Source organism: Eumetopias jubatus, unplaced genomic scaffold, assembly GCF_037043125.1.
Source record: "Eumetopias jubatus isolate StellerSeaLion01/CBP00866 unplaced genomic scaffold, mEumJub1_p1.0 scaffold_4, whole genome shotgun sequence".
Lineage (NCBI taxonomy): Eukaryota > Metazoa > Chordata > Mammalia > Carnivora > Otariidae > Eumetopias > Eumetopias jubatus.
Genome location: NW_028274810.1, coordinates 108,143,507 through 108,157,715, shown reverse-complemented (window position 1 = coordinate 108,157,715; position 14,209 = coordinate 108,143,507). Strand labels below are relative to the sequence as shown.

The 14,209-nt window shown below is 60.3% G+C and overlaps 3 protein-coding genes across 15 annotated transcripts in view; 2 read left to right on the top strand and 1 right to left on the bottom strand.

The window, feature by feature from the left end:
- Window positions 1-2,011: 2,011 nt before the first annotated feature.
- Window positions 2,012-5,123, top strand: HGH1 (HGH1 cochaperone). Its single transcript, XM_028093630.2, has 6 exons — window positions 2,012-2,734; window positions 2,807-2,907; window positions 3,017-3,115; window positions 3,309-3,400; window positions 3,481-3,603; window positions 3,685-5,123. The coding sequence occupies exons 1-6, from the start codon at window positions 2,109-2,111 to the stop codon at window positions 3,859-3,861; spliced, it is 1,218 nt and encodes a 405-aa protein (XP_027949431.2). The 5' UTR covers window positions 2,012-2,108; the 3' UTR covers window positions 3,862-5,123.
- On the bottom strand, window positions 5,095-12,371 carry LOC114201114 (uncharacterized). Its single transcript, XM_088022873.1, has 11 exons — window positions 12,354-12,371; window positions 12,031-12,172; window positions 10,815-11,480; window positions 8,141-8,430; window positions 7,674-7,781; window positions 7,297-7,499; window positions 7,157-7,212; window positions 6,479-6,611; window positions 6,278-6,393; window positions 5,524-5,658; window positions 5,095-5,449 (listed from the first exon to the last, which is right to left on the bottom strand). The coding sequence occupies exons 1-11, from the start codon at window positions 12,369-12,371 to the stop codon at window positions 5,202-5,204; spliced, it is 2,115 nt and encodes a 704-aa protein (XP_087878999.1). The 3' UTR covers window positions 5,095-5,201.
- MROH1 (maestro heat like repeat family member 1) overlaps window positions 11,307-14,209 on the top strand; it is a 66,938-nt gene continuing 64,035 nt past the window's right edge. For 9 of the 13 annotated variants that reach the window (XR_003607576.2, XR_003607577.2, XM_088022692.1 and 6 more), the window contains exon 1: window positions 11,307-11,354. The gene's annotated coding sequence lies outside the window, so the exon portion shown is untranslated. The other 4 variants (XM_088022690.1, XM_088022686.1, XM_088022688.1 and 1 more) reach the window with 3 other exon arrangements.

Below are 14,209 nucleotides of genomic sequence, written 5' to 3'. Positions count from 1 at the left end.
GCCTGATGTGGGGCTGCATCCCCCGACCCTGGGATCATGACCTGAGCCGAAGGCAGATATGTAATCGACCAAACCACCTAGGCGCTTCCCCTGCCAAAAAATATATAACCTGAGTCTAATCATGAGGCAACCAGACAAAAACTGAGCAACATGCTACAAAAGAGCCGGTTGGTATTCTGCAAGTGTCAAGGGCATGAAAGTTAGAGACTGAAGAGTAGCTACCAGTTGAAGGAGACTGAAAGTACTCGGGAGAGCACCCTCTGCTCAAAGGTCATTATTGGGATAAGTGGGGTAACTTAGGAATTTGACTGAGGTGTCTGAGTCAAAGGTATGTGGAAGTTCTTTGTACAATTCGTGTAACTTGAACTTTGAAATTACTTCCAGTGACTTTGTATCTTTTAAATTATCTTGGAAATATTTAAGGCTCCATACCTGGTGATTACCGCAAACGCTTCCTTGAATCAGTCAAAGCAAGTGCTTGCTGGTTCGCCTCTGGACACCAGTGGGCTCTGAAGGTGCACACTTTTGTCTCAGTCAGACGTACCCACCAGATGCACCAGAGGGCATCAATTACCTACATTACCCATAATATTCCGACTCCATTTCTTGAGAAATTTTCAGCTCTTATGGGCAGGATCTGTGTATCAGAGCATGTGGTTTCCTTGGAGAGGTGGGCATTTCCTTGGACTTGTCTACCCTCTTCCTCAATTTCAGGCAAGTGGCTTTCACACAAGGTTAGGTTGGGACTGAGGCTATGAGGTGCCCGTAGGTCTCACCTGGGGGCAAATCCCGGCTCTGGGACCTGATTACCTGCTGACTTCAGGGGCATGCTATTCCCTCTCAGTGGCTCTCCTGGGCATCACTGTCCCTACAGGCTTTGTTCCAGCCCTTAGAGTGAAATAAAAATATCAATCTACTAAAGGGCTATTAACCCATGCAGAAGTACATAACATAATCCGTGAGGCAAGGAATAGATGAGGGCACAATCTTGTATTAGAAAATGTCTCAAATCAATGATCTCAGCCTTTACCTTAAAGAATCTAGAAAAAGAACAGCACATTAAACCCGGAATAAGCAGAAGAAAGGAAATAGTAAGGTCAATGGGGACATTCACTAAATCAAAAAAGAAAACAAGAGAAAATATATGAATCCCACATGATTCTTTAGCAAGGTCAGTAAAATGGTCAAAACTCTGGCAAGACTGACAAGTCAAAAACGGACAGCATCAGGGATGAGAAGTGACACTACTACAGATGGTACAGATGTTAAGAGGATAAGGGAAGATTATGAACAACTTGATGCCAACGAATTTGACACTTTAAATTTTCATCTAAACCAATTTCATCTGAACCAATTCCTTGAAAAACACAAACTACCAGAAGTCACTCAAGAAGAAAGTGGCAACCTGAATAGCTATGTGTCTATTAAAGGATTGGTGGTCGCAAAATCTTTCTAGAAGGAAATTTCAGGCGCAGTTGGCTTCACTGGGTATTGCTACCAACCACTTACGGAAGAAATACTAGTTTCACAAACTCTTCCAGAGAATCGAAGAGGGAACATTCCCCCAATCGCTTCAGAGGCCAGTACTACTCTGATAAGGAAACTAGGGCTTTACATGAAAACTACAGACCAGGATGTAAAAATTCTAAACAAAATTTTAGCAAACTCAATACAATATATAAAAATGTTAAGTATTATCGTGACCAAACGGAGATCGTGCCGGAAACTCAGGCTGGTCTAACGTTAGAAAGTCAGTTAAGGTAGTTGATCATGGGACTCTCCCAGCGACAGATCTCTGCCCCACCCACGACGGGATGGGGCCGGCGCCGTCAGTCAGCCACCAGTGGCGGGCCGGGCCCGGGGCCCGGGGCCACACCCGCGACACCCGGCCTCAGTCCGCGCGCCTCCTCCCCGCCGCGGCCGGCGGCTGGCAGCGGGGCACCCAGACCACAATGCCCCGGGCCTCGACGTGGCCCCGCCTCCGCCCGCCGACCCCGCCCCGCGCGCAGAGTCGGCAGCCTCTGATTGGGGGCTGCGGCTTCCGCTCCCCCGATGGGCAGGTTCTCGAGCCCGGTGGCGGCGTGGGTGATCCGGAGGCCCCGGCGGGCATGGGGGAGGCCCGGACTGGCACGCGCGCGCCGGCTGGTGGGCTAGCTCCCGCAGGGCTGCCGATGCCGGAAGCCGGCGTGGAGGCGGAGGTGGCGAAGCTGCTGCCTTTCCTGGCGCCCGGGGCGCGGGCGGACCTGCAGGCGGAGGCGGTGCGGCACGTGCTGGCGCTGACCGGCTCTGGGCCCGGTGGGGCGCTGCTGGCCGGCCAGGCGGCGCTGCTGCGGGCGCTCGTCGAGCTGGCTGCGGCCCCGGCCCCGGCCCCGGCCCGCGACGCCGCTCGTGCGCTCGTCAACTTGGCTGCCGAGCCCGGCCTGCACGAGCGGCTGCTGGAGGCCGAGCCCGCGCTGCCTGCCCGCCTGCTGGACCGCGCGATGGACCCAGCGTGGCCTTGGGCCGAGGAGGCGGCCGCCGCGCTGGCCAATCTCAGCCGCGAGCCGGCGCCGTGTGCCGCGCTGATGGCAGCGCTGGAGGCCGAGGAGCCGGGGGAGTCGGGCCTGGAGCGGCTGGTGCGCGCGCTGTGCACGCCCGACTACAACGCCCGGGCGCCCCTGCATTACCTGGGGCCAGTGCTCTCCAACCTCAGCCAGCGTCCCGCGGTGCGGGCCTTCCTGCTGGACCGCGAGAGGTGAAGCCCGGGGCGCCCGCGGGGAGGGGGTGCAAGTGAACAGGGATGGCACTGAGTGGTCCCTCCCTCCAGGTGCGTGGTCCAGCGGCTGCTGCCCCTTACCCAATTCTCAGACTCCTCGGTGCGCAGGGGCGGGGTGGTGGGGACTCTCCGAAACTGCTGCTTCGAGCATCGTGAGTGGTGATGGGGGTGAGGGTGTTGCGGTGGGGGGGCGGTGCTGGGGCAAAGAGACCACTTCGGGGCCCCCCTCTAGACTGGCTCCCATTTCTGTTTTCCCCTCAGGACACCACGAGTGGTTGCTTGGGCCCCAGGTGGACATTCTCCCTTTCTTGCTGCTGCCCCTGGCTGGGCCTGAGGACTTCTCTGAGGAGGAGATGGAGCGTGAGTGGCTTGGTGGAGCCTCAGGGTTGGCGGGGGAGGGGGCGAAGGCCACCGGGAGGCGGGCAGATGCGCAGATCGGGACCCCTTCTGAAACCTTCCAGCAGGGAGATGCTGAGCACAGAGGGGGCTTACCAAGGAGGGTCTGGCCTAGCTACCCCGTGCTGGCACGCAGTAACCCCACATGCACCTCTAGGGCTGCCTGTTGACCTACAGTATCTGCCGCCAGACAAGCAACGAGAGCCTGATGCTGACATCCGCAAGATGCTCCTCGAGGCCATCATGCTGGTGAGTAGGGGTCCTGCTATGCTAACGCCACTTTGCAACATGCCCACACTGATACCTGTGTAACCTTTGCCCTCTTCCAGCTAACAGCCACAGCATCTGGTCGGCAGCAGGTGAGAAACCAGGGAGCCTACCTGATCCTGCGTGAGCTACACAGCTGGGAGCCAGAGCCCGACGTGCAGGTGACTTGTGAGAAGCTCATTCAGGTGGGTGCAGGGCTTGCGGGGAAGGGGAGTGGATGTCTGTGGTGTGCCAGCCAGGGGCTCACCTGCCTCCCCTGCTGGCAGGTGCTCATTGGGGATGAGCCAGAGCCGGGCATGGAAAACCTGCTGGAGGTGCAGGTGCCTGAGGATGTGGAGAGGCAGCTGCAGCAGCTGGACCACCAGGAGCTGGAGCAGCACACCCGGGCGCAACCAGAGGAGCTGGCCCCAGAACCACAAGCAGAGGGGGCTACACCCACCTGAGGCCCTTGCAACCCGCCACCGGCTCCAGGCCCACCTTTGCCAGCCGGTCACTCCAGGCCTTCCTGCAGCCACCTGCAGGCCTCTTGAGTCTCCCTGCTCAGAGGTTGTTCCCTGCTGAAAAGCACAGCTACACTTAGGCTCAGGGTGAGGTGTCTAGGGCGAATGCTCAGTACACGTGCGAGGGTCGGGGTACTTCCTCATGCCCTGTTGCTTCTGGCAACTCGGGTTGCTCAGACCAGCACTGGTCAGCCAAAGCTAGTCACACCCTCTGATCCTCAGGGACGTACCTCTAGGAAGATGGCTGATGGGGCTGGACAGATAAACCGTACAAGCCTGAGCAGCCCCCGAGGGCACTACAGAGGTCTGGGCATCGGTGGGCATCCAGGTGCAAGCAGTGCCCTTTGCTGCCAGTCCCACCCGAGTCTTCAGTCCTGGGGTCCTCGGCTTGCCCTGCCTGAGATCCAGCCTCAGAGGACTGACCTCTTGTGACTCTCACCAGCCTCAGCCTGTCCTGGGATCTCCTAGGGCTGCGCCTCCCTGGTTTGTCCTTGAAGCGCTTGCTGGGTACTGTCTCTCTTCGTCCCCTCCCCCATCCTGCTCGGTCCCTTGCTAGTTTCTCCAGCCCGGGACTGATGTGATGCGCTCGCTGTCCCCACTAACTTGGCTCTATCCTTGGTCAGTTTCCTTGAGTTTCAGAGCCCCTTGGCTCACACACGGAGCGTCTTCCTCATGTGCCTCTGCAGCCTTGCTCTTTGCCAGACCTTTTCCCTTACCACCCTCTGCCCCCGTGAAGCCCCCTTTGGGCCCAAGAAACTTGTTTTCCCCCAGCCCCTTGTGTGGGCCCTCTGTTCTGCAGCTGCCACGCCAAGCCTGGTAGGCTGTCCGCGTGGCCCTCCCCGCGCTGTGCTCCCTTGGTGCCATCTTTGGCACAGGACTCCCTTGCCCTCTGGCACTGGAGTGCAGCCTGACGCCCTGGCTTCCCAGCACCCTCACGCCACATGTCCTCAGTCCTGTCACTGCCTCCAAAGCCAGAGGTCCACTCCAGTTCCACCAAGGCTGGGTGCCTCACGGAAACGAGGTATTTCCTGTCTCTGTGGTACCCCCTGTGTTTCCCTCCTCCCGAGTAAAGCTCTGGCATGGAGGCGCGTGGACTCGCGTTCTCCCTGGATGGGGAGTGCTAGTGGCTTCCCCGTGGCTGGCTGCCCTGGCCTGCACTGAGACGGCAGCATCCCCTCCATAAAATAAATGCTTTATCTGGCCTCGCCTGGGCCTACTCCTCAGTTGACCGGGAAGTGCCCAGGCGTGGTCCTGGTGGCAAACGTGGAGCTCGGTGACAGTGGCTACCTGGAGGCGCCCACCCCCAGGCTGGCTGCCGCCACGTTCCGGAGCCCCAGCTGGGCAGATCCTGCACCTCTTCTTGGGATTGCCTCTGGGGGCTCAGGCACCGGGCCAGAAGCACTCTCGCGGTGAGGTCCCCCCTGCTGAGGGCGCCGCAGCTTCAGGAGCGGCCTTGGAGGCTCTGAGTCTCTGCCAGGCTCCGTGTGGTCAAGGGTTGTGGGCAGCTGGGACTTAGCTGGCTTCTCTGCAACTGACAGCCGTGGGGATCAGGAGGGGCACTGAGGGGGCAACCACCTGCCCTCCCCACTGGGGGCCCCACTTTACCTGGTGCCGAGCTGAGCATGGTGCAGAACAGCGCCTGCGCAGCGGGCAGCATCCAGCAGTGGGTGGCCACCTGCTGCAGGTCCAGGCGTGCACACGGGCGTAGCTGTAGCAGGCCCCGGATCAGGTCCTGGCACTCTGTGGGCAAGGGCTCACAGCTGTGGCTTCACACTGCCTACCCTCTTGTGCGTGCCCATCACTGTCAGTGGTGCTGGCAGTTTGGAGGAGGAATCCCATTCAGTCGCCCAAACGCCTGGAGGGAGTCCATGCTTCACCGGTCATGAGGTTGAGGCACAGAGAGGGAAGGTGGCTCGCCCTGTGCCAGCGCGGAGCTCAGAGCTCACCGGGACCACTGCCTTTCCAGACAGGGAGTCAGTCTGGACCTCCCCCAGGCCCACTGCCCTCTCACCTCTTTGCTACAGTCCGTTTACCGGCCTGGATTGGGAGTGAGGTGCCAGGTCAGCCTCCCGTGCCACTGCCACTCCCCTCACCGCAGGATGACCCTTCTCTGGGCCCAGGTCTCTCTCTTTTTAAGACCTTACTTACTTGAGAGAGAGGGAGAGGGAGAAGCAGACTCCCTGCTGAGCCAGGAGCCTGACTCAAGGCTCCATCCCAGGACCCTGGGGTCATGACCTGAGCCAAAGGCAGACGCTCAACCGACTGAGCCACCCAGGTGCCCCTGGGCCCAGGTCTCTTGCTGCCCCACTTTCCAGGCTCATGCTGGGACTTGGGAGGGACACAGGGTGTTCTCTCTCACCTGGGGACGTGCCTGGCCTGAAGGTGGGGCCAAGGTGCATCAGGTGCAGCCTGCGGTGGGGCTGGTGGTCCTTGAAGGGCAGCTTCCCAGTCACCATGGCATAAAGGATGATGCCCCTGGGGGCACAGGCTCCTCAGGGCATGCCCCCTCTCTTGCCCTCCCATGGATCCTGTTGCTGGGGAGACTGTGGGTACCACTCACAAGCTCCACAGGTCGGCCTGCTCCCCATTGTACTTCTTGCTCATGAGGATCTCGGGAGCTGTGTAGGCCACAGAGCCGCAGAAGGTGCTCAGCAGCGAATTCTTGAGGCCCAACCGGTTGGCGAAGCCAAAGTCTGCCAGGGGCGCACAGAGGGGCACGGGCAAGCAGTAGACCGTGGAAGGAGCAGGAGGGGAAGGGACGGTGGGCTCAGGAGGGATGGCTGCGGGCAGATGCGGAGTGTGTAGGTGTCTGCAAGCACAGGTGTGGGCAAGCATGGGGCTGGGCCTCCTGGGAGGGTTAAAGGTCAAGCCAGGTAGGCGTCAAACCCTGAAGCAGGCAGGGAGCCTGGTGGCTCAGCCGAGCGGCCCACTCTTGGTTTTGGCTCAGGTCAGGATCTCAGGGTCCTGGGATGGAGCCCCACCTCTGCGTCTGGCTCCGCGCTCAGCAGGGAGCCTGCTTCAGGATTCTCCCTCTCCCTCTGCCCCTCCTCTCTCTCTCTCAAATGAATAAATGGGTCTTTAAAGCAATCGAAGAAGAAAGTCTGAGGCAGGCAAGGGTAGAGGCTGGGTCCTGGCTGGGACAACAGTTGAAAATGGCTGGGCCTCGTGAAGAAGTTGAAGGCTGGGGTCAGGAGTCAGGGAGTCCAGGGCAGGGGGTGGGGCTGGGCCACAGGCTCACCGGTCAGCTTTAGGAGGCCTTGGTCATCCAGCAGGATGTTCTCACACTTGAGATCCCTGCATGGGAAAGGGAAGTGGTGCTGGTCCCAGGCTCAGGTGGGCCTCTTGCTGCAGGTGGGGGCAGGCGGGCAGCCCCCTCACCGGTGCACGATGCCTGAGCTGTGGCAGTGGGCCACAGCACTGACCAGCTGCCAGAACAGCCTACGGGCCGCCTCCTCTCCCAGCCCCGGGCGGCAGCGGTGGTCCGACACTGCGTTGATGTGTTCCAGTAGGTCACCGCAGGCTGCCAACTCCAGCACCAAGTAGGAGCGCTGGCTATTCTGGTAGGTCTCATAGAGCTGCACCTGCCGGAGCCCCCCCACCTGCTATCACCCAAGGAGGGGCTGTCCAGTGCATTGGATCAAGGTCTCAGGATGGGGCTGGGCCTAAGCATAAGGGTCCCTGGTGGGAAAGGGGGTGGTCCTGCGCAGCAGGGGATGGGCAGGACGGGCATGGGCTGTTGCAGGGCCTCTGCCTACCACATTCAGGTGCTTGTAGGTAGCATTGAGTGACGATATCTCACGAGGCAGAAACTTTTGGGAGAACTCCACCGGGGCCTCGGCAGTGGAGATGATCTTGATAGCCACCTGTAGGGGTGGAGGGTGGCCCTTGTGTGCAGACCACAGCCCCTGAAGGGGGGACATGGAGGGCCCCATGTCCTTTGTGCACATTGCTGAACTTGACTGGAGTAAGGCTGGGAAGCAGCATCCTTGGGGGTCTATACTGACCCTCCCCTTCCTTCCTTGGCCCTGATATACTCAAGGGGTTCTGGAGCTAGGGGGTGGCCAGCTTCCAGGTCCTTGGGAGGATACCAGACCAGGAGGGAGCCAGAACAGCAGGGGGGTACCTCAGTGGGGTTAGGACAGGGACCACTGGGGCTGGGCTGAAGGGCAGCCCACGGAGCCTGCCGTCTGCCACCCATGGGGAAGAGATGGGCCTGCCTTACCATGGCATGGTGCTTGCCCCGCAGGTCGGAGGCCAGCTTGGGGTTGTGCTGCATGCGCTCATGTGTGGCATAGGCCAGGTAGACTTTGGAAAAGGCCCCAGAACCAATCTTCCTGGAAGAGAGCAGGTAACCGTTGTCCCTGCATTCACGCACCTGTTCCATGAAGTTTTGCTGGTCCAGCTTCCGCCTGGCACTGCCCTTCGTGGAGGGCAGGGTGCCACGGGAGGGGGCAGGGTGGTCCAGCTCACTGCAGGGCCTCGGGTAGGAGGAGCAGGGGATAGGGCTGAGGCCTGACGTGTCAGAAGGGCTAGGACAACAGGGCTAGAGGCGGCTGGTGGGCCCTGTGCCCCTTGAGGCTGCACCCAAATTTCTGAAGTCTTTCTGGGACCGGGGCAGAGGCAAGGGAGTGACCAGGGCTGAGAGCTCGGGGTGGGAAGCTAACAAAACCATGGACTGGTGTGGGTCAAGGCAGGCTCTGGGAAAGCAAGGGCAGATTCCAGAATGGAGGGTTCTAGAGCTGCCCCTGCATTGTGCCCTCAAAGGGGGGGTGTTCTGTCCCCAGGGCCTACCTTCTCTGAGAACATCTTGCTGGAACCAGCCCCGTCCTGCGTGGGGCCCAGTCTCAGTGGGGTGAGAATCCCCAAGGCAGGGTGAGGCCTTATGTGACTGCCCACAAAAGACCTTTAAAGAAGTTTGTGGGGAGGGTGAGCGAGGGAAGGTAAGCAGGGTTTCTAAGGATATAAAGAAGGGGAAAGGCAACTCAACATGTGCTAGAACTGTTTCAGCTGAGCCCTTCCTCCTTTTCGAGGGTAGCAAGGTGGCAGCCAGGTGTGCTGCAATAGAGGCTGAGCCAGAAGAAGGGCATGGGGGCGGGAGCTACCTGACTCCTCTGCTGTGGCCTAGAAGCTTCTGTCCAGGCCAAGGGACGCTGCAGGAGGCCTTGCACCCAAAGCTTTCCTCAGACTGGATGACACATCCCCAAGGCAAGCAAGGGCCCCCAGTCTGGGCTGTAGGCAAGGGAAGCCAGCATGGCCCCTCACTTCTCCTGGCCTCCAGAGCCTTCTGGGAGCACTGTTGCCACAGGGGGTAGCAGCTAACGTTAATGAGCATCTGCTGTGTGGCAGGCACTGTTCTAAGGAGTCACAGGAACTGCTGATGGCCACCTCCCTTAGTCCCTGCCTCCTGTCTTCCGACCATGCCTGACGCACCCATCCCATAGTAGGCGTTCACAACCTTGTGTTTAATGTTCCCTTGCTCGCTCACTGCCCTTGTTTGTCAAATTGCCTGGGATATAGAAAATATGGTCAGACTTTGTTCATTGCTGATGTGCAGGTTAGAGAAGAGAAACCTCCGGATCTCAGGTGTTAGGGGTTGTTATTCAGGTGTTAGGGGGCTGGAGCAGCAAAGAGGGAAATCGTGTGGCTCTGGCCAGGGGTGTCTGTGCCTCCCAGCTGCTGCTGTGGAGCCTGGGAACCATGTCGGCCGTCACCTTCCCAGCTCCCACCAGTGCCAGAACACAACTGGAAGCCAGTGAGAATCGTGAGGAGACAGGCAGGACCCAGAACGGTCAACAGCTCTGTCCACCCTCCCTTTGCAAAGTCTTCTGTGCCCTCCTCCTTCACTGCTTTCTTGGTCATCCAACCATTCTATGAGATGCATTGAGCACCCATCATGTGCTGCGCTTGGTGCTGAGCACTTGGGAGCAAGTCACAGACATGGGCCTTTCTCTCCTAGAGCTTACAGTTACAGACAGGAGATTGGCATCAGTAATGTAATAAAGCAAAATGAAAGCTGTGATGTTTGCTGGGGCAGTTTGTGCCCTTGGGGAGTAAAGTCTGGCTGAGGCTGGGGAGGGGGCAGAGCCAGTGGGCCATGCTGGGCACTGGCCATGTCCGGAGGCAGGGCTTGGGCAGGAAAGTGAATCCTCCAGATGGGAGCTTCGAAAAGGCCTGCCTCCTGCCCTAGCAACTTCTACATGCTGCATGAGAGGGTTTGGGGGGTGTTGGGGCTCTTGCCCGAGAGGCCAGGCCCCATCTGCAGAGCATCTCATGGTCAGCCTTCTGTCCGTCTTTTGGGCTCCAGCCCTGCAACAGAAACGGGCTGAACCCCTTCTCTCTTGGGAAAAGGAATGTCCCTCCCTGCACTGTTCAGCTGCCACCCCGGGGCCCCACGTTGCACCCTCACACCGTCACCACAGCAGACCCAACCTGCTGCAATGAAGACACTTGCTAGGCCTGGATGTATGGCTGCTGACCACTTCCTTCTCAGACCGCCCTTCTCACTTCCTGAGCTGCTACGCCACTTTTTTTTTTTTTTTTGGCCTGTAAACATGCCAGACGATTTCAGCCTCCGAGGCCGTGCGGGTGCCAGTGCCAGAACGCAGCTCCTCCCCCAGCGTCTCCCCTCTGAGTCCGATCCTACCTCCTTCCGTCCCCCCGCGGCGCTTCACAGCGCTTCGCGTGTCTTATCGTTTGCTTATTATCTGCCCCTCTCTCCAGAGCCCAGGCTCCCGAACGCAGACACCTGCTCATCTTGATCCCCATTGCTGGCCAACTGAACGTGTCTGTTCTCGGAGGAGCCGACGGCCCCAGGGTCTCTGGGTGTTTGTTGGGCGCGTTCTTGTGTGAGAGATAATAAGGCATGATAGTTACCGGTGTGTCCAGGTTTGGCCCACCTGGCGTGTGTACCTGGACAGGTGTGTGTTTGCGAGGGGACTGGCTTTGTGCACAATGGCGCGCCGAGCCCGCGTCCCGGATGCGTTCCTCGGCGCGTGGACCGGTGTCTGCGTGCCTGGACATACGAGGTGTAAGCGTCCGAGGCGGACAGAACAGAGGCGAGGGGAACAGGTCCCGCGCGGAGGAAGCGGGAAGTGCACGCCCCGCGCCTGCGCAGTGACCGGCCGCGTTTATTGCGGCCGGCCGGGAGGCCGCGCTCGCGCCCAACTGTCGGGAGCGGCTGGGGGCGGGGCCGAGCGCGAGGCGGAGTTTGCGCACTCCCGCTTGCTGGGGCTCGGTGGGCGGGGTGGAGAGAGGGAGGGAGAGGGACGCGTCTCCGGCCAATGAATGCAGAGATCGTGTGGGGGCGGGGCCTAGCTGCCGCGCGCCGTGCCGCGGTTGGTGGAGGGGGCGGGGGCGGGCTCGGCGTGTGGCCCCGCCCACTCCGGGCCGGTGCTGGGTGGGAGGGCGGTGCCCGAGCCGCGGCGGCAGCTGCTCAGGTAAACCGGGGACCGGGCTGACCGGCGGCGCTCGCTCGGAGAGGTGCCCCTCGGGGGAGCCTGGGCCGGAGAGTCTGGGGGCCGCCCCGTCGTCCGGGGCTGCGTGGCAGGCCGAGTCGGGAGGGCCTTCCCAAGGTCAGCGGGCGAGCGCGAGGAGGGTCCCGGGCGTCGTGGAGCCGAGCCCGCCCCCCTGCCGGGGCTCAGGTGCCCCCGGCGCGGCCGAGGAGCCGAGCGTGCCGCGTCACAGCCCGGAAGGGCCCGGGAGCTGGCCGCTCCCCTTCTTCCCCACGCCGGGGGTGGGGGGATGGGGGGGTGCCGGGGCCTTGGGGCGGGCGGCGGGCACGCCGGGCTGTCCTCTAGGGGAAGCCGAGCCTGAGCTCCGAGAGGGTCCTTCCCGTTGTCTTTCTGACACTGAAGGAGGCGGTCCGGAGCAGGGAGTAGTTTGTGCAAAAGTCACGCGGATTATGGGTCATAGAGGGTAGGTCGTGAAGCTGGCAGGGCCGGAGGCAATCAAGGTGAGAGCTAGGTGGTGCTGGGCCGGGCCGGCCCCCAGTCGCTGGGCCCCGAGGCCCGACTGTTGGGTTTCCGGGTTCCCTGCGGCGCCAGCACAGCGGCAGTGCAGCGTTAGGGCCCGGAGAGAGGGCTCTGTGGTAGCGGGCCGGTCCGAGCTACACACTCGCAGACCTCGTGGTGGTGGGCGCGGGGCGGGCCCGCGCGAGTGCGGCGAAGTGAGTCAGAGGGGTGCGGCGCGGGCAGCGGGCCTGGTGGGGGAAGCCAGACGACTGGCCTTGCGTGGGGATGTCAGCTGGAGTGGCTGTCTGGTGGGGGCAACAGGTGGGGTTGGGGTGGAGGCTGCCTCTGAGGGGACAGTCTTGGAGGCAGGGACCACTTTGGACAGGGGTGGTGGGAGGGGTGGAGCAGAAGAGGGTCAGTCAGTCCGCCATCGGGTGTGGGGAGGGAGACGGAGGAACAGGGCGGCGGGAGATGCTGATTCCTGACCCAGATGGCCCAGTGCATGATGACACAGGAAAAGAGGCAGATGAGTTGGGGGCCAGGGAGAAGGTCAGGGGGGAAGACGGTGAGTTGAGTATTAGAGCTGTTGGGTTTGAGTGGTTCAGAGGGAGATACTCAGCAGGCTCTGGGCCCCAGGAGACCCCCGTGGGACTCGTCAGTGGTAGGACACTTCAGTAGTGGCTTGATTGTGATGCGGCTACATCTCACGCCTATAGTCCTGGCACCCAAGGGGTCTAGGGATGCTGCTGCAGGATCTTTATTTCCAGGCCCCAGGCTGTTGTGGTTCAAGTGAGCAGGTGTCTCTGGTCTCTCTGTGGTGTCAGAGTGGAATGACCTGAGTTGAGCTCCCTTGGTTACCTTGAAACCAATATTCAGGTTGCTGTGGCTTGTTCAGACCTGCATCTCACTGTTTCTCCCTCCCCAGGGCTGTTTGCTGCCTGCTGAGGGACATCAGTGGATCAGAGGTGGAGCCTGTGGGGCTGGTGCTTGCTTGCATTCACCGCTAGTCCCATGTGCTTGGAAGCCTGTGTCTGCACTTAGTTTTCAGACCCAGGGTCCACTGAGGCCCAGCTGAGCAGTCAGGTTGTGGCTAGTATGTGATCAGCTGCTCCAGATCTCCCTCTTCAATGAGCTGAATTATTTGATCTCCTTGAGGTTGGTCCAGGAAAGCTCCTGTGGCTCTTGTGGGCTCCTGGCCAGTGCTCAGGGTATACTGGCTGCTGGAGTTATGAGGAATGTGCTTACTTTGCTGAGCTGAAGGGCCACCTGGCTTTGGGGGTTTACATGCGAACCCAGTGACACAGCTCAGCGTGGCTTATGTTGAGAAACAGTGCTCCCAAGGTACTGTGAGCAATGTGCTGTTGGACTGCCTTTTCTGGGTCACCAGCCCAGGTTCTTGTTGGTGACTCTGGAAATTGATTGTTCTCTGGCTCCTGTGCTAGAAGGGAAAGTCCAGGGGCCTGCTGCAGGGCTGGGTCATTCCCATGTCCCCACATGGTGGCCTGACCCTCAGACAGGCTCATGGCTGCCTCTGGCCAGTGGTGTCCATGGCCTCCTCGCCTCCCATGCCTCCTTCTGACCCGCTTTGGGCTTGGTGCAGTTGGCCCAGCACCTCTGTTATCCTCTGCCATGTCATGTGGCAGCCGTAATACACATGGGCGTCCTTCAAGCCAAGGGCTTGGACCCTGGGGGCTTAGACGGGGCCTGGTCGACTTAGCATATGTGGTGGAATGACTGCTTAGTTGAGGTGAATGAGGAGGAAGCCGCTTCTTCACTCAGCTATGATGTGTGGGACGCCGGCAGGGAGACCTGCTTGGCCCTGTCTCCACGACCTGTGCTACTCTGCGTCACAGCACGGGCGTAGAGTGGAGCCCGTGGGAGCTGGTCCTGGGTGAGTCCTGCCCTACTGTTAAGTAGCTGCTCACTACTACTGAGAGATGGGTTTCTCTCAGACCTGCTTGGCTCTGTGTATTAAAAGAGACGGTGCCTCTAAGGTAGTGGCCGGGCAGGCAGTGCTCAGCACATGCTTCCTGCAAGATGCAGGGTGCCTTCCAGGCCCAGACCCTTCCTTGTTTGCACCCCCTTCCCCTGTGGAGCATTCGTCCTGGTTTGCCATCAGCGACCTCCTCACGTTTGTCTGTGTCCGTAGAGAGCAGGGTCTGTGGCTATCTGTGTCCAGCGTCCGCACACGGACCATCCGGCCTGGGGCGGGGACCTTCCGCAGTGGTCTTGCTCAGCTGTGCACTCTTTGCTTTCCCACTGGACGGTCAGGCTCTGCTCTTTCCACTGTAGTTTCTACGGACGGTCAGGCTCTGCTCTTTCCACTGTAGTTTCTACGGACG

Coding starts and splice junctions, on each gene's coding strand:
- HGH1 (XM_028093630.2), top strand. CDS start 2,109: ATGGGGGAGGCCCGGACTGGCACGCGCGCGCCGGCTGGTGGGCTAGCT. Junction 2,908..3,016: donor AAACTGCTGCTTCGAGCATC/GTGAGTGGTGAT, acceptor TTTTCCCCTCAG/GACACCACGAGTGGTTGCTT. Junction 3,401..3,480: donor TCCTCGAGGCCATCATGCTG/GTGAGTAGGGGT, acceptor GCCCTCTTCCAG/CTAACAGCCACAGCATCTGG.
- LOC114201114 (XM_088022873.1), bottom strand. Junction 11,481..12,030: donor CACCACCACGAGGTCTGCGA/GTGTGTAGCTCG, acceptor GACCTTGGGAAG/GCCCTCCCGACTCGGCCTGC. Junction 6,612..7,156: donor AGGCCTCCTAAAGCTGACCG/GTGAGCCTGTGG, acceptor CGCCCCTGGCAG/ACTTTGGCTTCGCCAACCGG.